Source organism: Eublepharis macularius, chromosome 3 (genome assembly GCF_028583425.1).
Source record: "Eublepharis macularius isolate TG4126 chromosome 3, MPM_Emac_v1.0, whole genome shotgun sequence".
NCBI classification, from domain to species: domain Eukaryota; kingdom Metazoa; phylum Chordata; class Lepidosauria; order Squamata; family Eublepharidae; genus Eublepharis; species Eublepharis macularius.
In genome coordinates, this window is record NC_072792.1 from 25,817,219 (window position 1) to 25,822,618 (window position 5,400).

The 5,400-nt window shown below is 63.4% G+C and overlaps 1 protein-coding gene across 1 annotated transcript; it reads left to right on the top strand.

The window, feature by feature from the left end:
• Window positions 1-2,299: 2,299 nt before the first annotated feature.
• SOX21 (SRY-box transcription factor 21) lies at window positions 2,300-4,523 on the top strand. Its single transcript, XM_054973939.1, has one exon. The coding sequence runs from the start codon at window positions 2,385-2,387 to the stop codon at window positions 3,240-3,242; it is 858 nt and encodes a 285-aa protein (XP_054829914.1). The 5' UTR covers window positions 2,300-2,384; the 3' UTR covers window positions 3,243-4,523.
• Window positions 4,524-5,400: the final 877 nt, after the last annotated feature.

The following is a 5,400-nucleotide window of genomic DNA, read 5'->3' on the forward strand; positions in this document are numbered from 1 at the left end:
CGGGGAAGAATTACTTCGAAACCCCCAAGCAGAGTCCGGCCCAAGGAAATTGAAATCGGGACTCGCTCGGCCTGGATCGCGCCTGGCTGGAACGAAACCGGGTTCCTCGTACCAAGTGCGCTGCCTGCAGGCAAGCCAAAATAGAAGAGTCCAGTAGCACCTTTAAGACGAACCAACTTTACTGTCGCATAAGCTTTCGAGAACCACACTTCTCTTCGTCAGATGCAGGCTTTGGCAACCCGACGAGCGAAGGGCCTCCGAAACGTCTCGTTATTGGCAGCCTCCCTCGGGTCTCGCCAACGGAGGCCCGCGGCGTCGCAGACGACTTGGGAGTAAATGGAACTGGGCCCGCTCGTTCGCCCGTCGGGTCCCAAGGAAGCCGCCCCCCCACCCCGCCCCGCGAGCAAGAGCGGTCCGGCTGCCAGGCGCGCATTGAGCAAACAAGCAGGCTCCGCGCGGTCGCGGGTCTCCCCAGAGCTCGGGCAGCTCCTCTCCGGAGGCTGAAGACCGCGCCAGGGCCTCCCTGCAAAAGTGCCTCGGGGGTCGTGTGTGCGTTTCATTTTCAGGGCGCGTTTACGCCTCAAAGGCCGCCTGCCTCCTCTTTCCTCCGGGAGATCCTCCGCGGGCGCCCCCTGAATGGACGGCCTGGGGCTGCCCTCGGCTCCTCGCCCCTCGAGCCGGCCTTTAGGGCGCTGCTGGGCCCGCATCTGCCCCCTCCCCCCGCCCTCCCCCCCCATCAGGCCGGGCTCCGACGGGAAAGAAACGCGCCCCCCCCCGCCCCGGGTTCTGCCCTGCGCGGCCGCCCCGCTCGTCCTTCGCAGGAGGCCTCCCCGCCACCACGGCCCTGCTCCGGCGAAGGCGCCCCAAGCAGGCCCTGGGCAGACGGGGCGCCGCGGCCAGCCCGGGAGCAACAGGCGGATCAGGCGGCGGCGGAGGAGGAGGAAGGGGAGCCTTCAGGGAGGAGGCAGCCCCGGGCCGGGAGGTCTCCCGCCTCCGAGGCATCAGCGCGATTCTCGAGGGGGGGGGGCGTCCTTTGTCTGTCTCCGCAGGGGAGTCGGGACAGCGCAGTGTGTGTGTGTGTGTGTGGGGGGGGGTGTTGTGCCTCCCCCCGATGCAGACTTCGCCTCGGGGTCTACCCGGAACGGACAAGGCCTGCGGGGGCACACGCCGCGACGGGGCCAGCTCCAGCCGGGCGTCTGTTTGCTTCGCTTGTCCTTTTCAGGGGGTTTCTTTGCGAAGAAACTTCTTTGGACAGTTATCCCCCCCGCCCCCATTTCCCCAGCCGAACGCCCCTTTGCAGGGCTGCGGCTCGGATTCCACCCCGGGCGGCGGATGCTGGATCCGGGGGCGTCTGGCAGCCGCGGCCTCGAAAGCGACTCGGTGCTGGAGCGGCGTGGGAACCGGCGCCGGAGCCGCAGGAGGACGGGCGCTTCCTCGACCTCCCCTCCTCTCCCAGCGACCGGTGATGTGCCGGCACTGCGCAGGCGCGGCGTGGGGCGGGCTCGGTCCCCGCCCCCGCCGCCGCTGCGTCATGAATGGGGGCGTGGCCGCGGCTGGGCATCAATGGGGCCGAGGGCGGGGCCAGGAGCGGGCGGCCCCGCCCCTCGGCCGGCCGCCTCCTCCCGGCGCCCCCGGAGTGCGCCCGGGCCACGCACCATATAGGCAGCCTAATGCCTTTGCAGGCAGAGCGGCCGCGGCGCCTGCCTGAGGGAGACGGACGCCGAGCGAGGACTTTAGCCGCGGGAGCCGCCACTTCGGGGCGCAGCCCGGCCCGCCTCCCTGCCCCTCGAGCTCCGGCAGGAGGAGGAGGAAGAGGAGGAGGAGGAGGAAGAAGAGGGGGAGGGGACGGGGCAGGCGAGGAGGAGTCGCCGCTGCCTGAAACTTACCGCAACTTCGTGGCGAAGCGCTGGGGAGCGGCGAGAGGAGCGTCCCCGGCCCGCGAGGGAGCCGCTGCTCGCCCTGCCTGCCCGTCCCAGGCACTCGGAGCCGAGAGAGGCGGTGTTGGCCCCGGAAGAATGGCCGCGCAGGCTGCGCCTCGCCCCGTCGCTAGCTAGGAGGATAGCCTGGCCGAGGACGCGGCGGAGAGACTCTAGCTCGGCTGCTTGTTCGTCACGTCGGGCTTCGTGCGAGCCATGCGGCGGCTGCTTCCCTCTGGCCCCGTCGGCTGTGACAGGCTCCGGCTCCGGCTCCAGCCGTAGGTGCCTTGCCCGGCGGACGCCCCGACGGCCTCCCCAGTCGGCAGGAGCCCGCGGGCGCCGTGGGAGCTGCTGGCCCCCGGAGTGCGGCGGCCGTGGGCGGAGGAGCGCGGCGTGGCCACCTTTGATTTCCTGCGGGCGGCTCGCCCCGACGGGCTGGGCGCCGCCGCCGCGGCCGCCGCCGCGGGCATGGCCAAGCCGGTAGACCACGTGAAGCGGCCCATGAACGCCTTCATGGTGTGGTCGCGGGCGCAGCGGCGCAAGATGGCCCAGGAGAACCCCAAGATGCACAACTCGGAGATCTCCAAGCGCCTGGGCGCCGAGTGGAAGCTGCTGAGCGAGGCCGAGAAGCGGCCCTTCATCGACGAGGCCAAGCGGCTGCGCGCCATGCACATGAAGGAGCACCCCGACTACAAGTACCGCCCGCGCCGCAAGCCCAAGACGCTGCTCAAGAAGGACAAGTTCGCCTTCCCCGTCGGGCCCTACGGCCTCCCCGACGCCGCCGACCCGCACGGCCACCCGCTGGGCGCCCACCACGCCGCGCTCAAGGCCGGCGCCCTCCACGCCGCCCCGGACCTGCTGGCCAACCCGGAGAAGGCCGCCGCCGCCGCAGCAGCCGCCGCCGCCCGCGTCTTCTTCCCGCCGTCGGCGGCCGCCGCCGCCGCCGCCGCTGCTGCCGCGGCGGCCGGCGGGCCCTACTCGCTGCTGGACCTGGGCTCCAAGATGGCAGCGGAGCTCTCCTCGGGCGGCGGGGCCGGCGGCGGGGCCGGCTCGCCCGCCGGGCTGCCCTACGCCGCCTCCTCGCTGGCCTACCCTACGGGCGGCGCCTTCCACGCGGCGGCGGCGGCTGCAGCGGCGGCGGCGGCGGCGGGCGGGGGCCACACGCACTCGCACCCCTCGCCCGGCAACCCCGGCTACATGATCCCCTGCAACTGCAGCGCCTGGCCCGGCCCGGGCCTCCAGCCGCCGCTGGCCTACATCCTCCTGCCGGGCATGGGCAAGCCCCAGCTGGACCCCTACCCCGCGGCCTACGCGGCGGCCCTATGACCTCCCCGCCCGCCCCCGGCGCCCCTCCGGCGAGGAGCCGGGGGCCACGGCAGCTGCGTGCCGTTCGGACTCTAGCCGGCCCTCCGCGGATCTGCGCTGCTGGCTGCCGGGCCGGAGAAGGTGCGCGCCGTCCATCCATCCCGAGCGCCGAGCGGGCCTGGCGCGGTGTCGCCCTTGGCCCGTTCCTTGGGGGGGGGGGGGCGCTTTCCCTTCCTTCTCCCTCCGCGCTGCTGGCGCCCCGATCCGCAGCAGGTCCGGCGCCCTCCCGTCCGAAGCTGGCTGGTCTTCTTCCCGGGCCCTGTTCCGAGACTCGCCTCTTCCTCCGAGGATCGAACGGAGGCATTGGAAAGAAAAGGGGCCCCAGAAAGCCCCGGAGAGAGTCCGAGGAGAGTGTTCCGTCGGGAGAGAAGCCCGAACGCCTGCCTGCCCCGTCTCGCCTAAAGACTGTAAATTTGTACATGAACGAGGGAACTTTAGGTGTCCGCTGGCTTCGCTGTATATTTGACTCCTTCCTTCCTTTCGGCTGGGATCCTAAGCCCACACTGCCTTGGAATTAGGTCTCGCTGTAATCAAGGGGACTTACTTCCAAGCACCCGTGTGCCGGGGTCGTGGGGATGCCGGATTAATTACGCGCGCGTGTTTTTTTTTCAAAGAGTTTTTTCGCGCAAATTTTTGAAAAGTGCGGATCCCTTTGGGGATCGCGATTTGATTTAGATTTTTTTTTAAAAAAAAAATCAGACTTCTTGTCTGAGGGATAATGATATATTTATTATGATGGAGGTGTGCCCCAAACCGCTGCCTTTCGAGGGACCACAGGTACTGGCCTTTCTTTCCGACCTTTTCTCCCAGCGACGCCTACAGAGTTCAGACGTGATTTGAAAGTCACCCGAGTTGGGTGGGTTTTTTTAAAAAAGCACTAACGATTCAGTTGCAGCGAACGACCGTGGAGGGGGCGGGCGGCTTGTTTCAAGGAAACGAGCAATTTTCGTTGACTTTTGTCATCTGTATATTTGGATTAATGTTTGTGAAGCAAGTGGCCTAACCTGTATTTAGTTTAATTTTTATTTTTATTTTGCTTTCTGTAATATAAGATTTTGGAGGGAAAAAGTTTTTAAGTATTGGTTTTAACATTTGACGTGTATAAATGAGTTTGCTGGTGTGCTCTAATTTAAAAATTAGACGTTTAAGCTATATCTGTACATTTAGAAGCCGAGACTTACCCCTCTGTTCATTTTGGAACAAAGAGTTTAAATAAAAAGCCTGAAGCAGGGGGGAGGAAAACCGGAGAAAATCCTCTATTTCTTGTTGAGTTACTTACAAGATGTTAATCTCAATTGCCCTTACCTGCGCGGGCCAGGTGAAGTGTAAGGTATCCTCTAAAGACTGCCTTTGTTTCCCTTCTGAATACGTTGGCTAGGAAATCTAAATCAGACCATTGTGAGGCAGAACTAAAACCTGATTTATCACATTTGAAATCGTGAATAGGAAAGAAGATTTTTCTTTTAAAAAAACCCACAACCAAGTAGTCCTATTATCATTCAGAGAAGGAGGGGAGAAAGAAAAGGAAGAAAGGATGGGCATTCATGGGTGCCTTGAATGCTCAGGGAATTCGGAGCCGGTTTGCAAGGCTTGTTTTCAGAGGAGAAAGTGGTTCGACGGCTTTGCGCCGCCTCCTGTCTGGAGCGCCAGATCCGGATATTTCTCTTGGCCTGCTGCTTAACATTTCCGCACGCGCGGGGGTCCCCGGCGTTTGCTTCTGCACGTTGTGTCTGGCACGGTGAAATTAAGGGGTTAAAAAAAAGAGAATCTATAGAGCAAACCAGATAAAATCAAGCACTTCTGAAGGCCCTGCTCGGGAGAGAGCTGTCACTCTCCCAGTTGAATTCAATAGGACGGTAGCGCTTCAGTCTCGAGCACTTTGGGGTGGTTAAATTCCCAAAGCTGCAGGGATTGCTCCAAGAAAAAGAGAGGGAGGCACGCTAACTCGGAAAAGTCCCGTTGACTAGGCGGGCTATACTTTCCAAGCAGCTAGGCCTAGACCCGGCTTCCAGAAGTGCTAAATTTGGGCTGGATCCTGACTTGCAAATTTATTTGCGTTTGTTTGAAGAAGGGAGAGAAAGTAGGATAAAGAGTTTGCGGAGGAGAGAGAGGGAAAGAA

Bases quoted from the DNA above. Each gene is read 5' to 3' on its own strand.
- SOX21 (XM_054973939.1), top strand. From the start codon at position 2,385: ATGGCCAAGCCGGTAGACCACGTGAAGCGGCCCATGAACGCCTTCATG.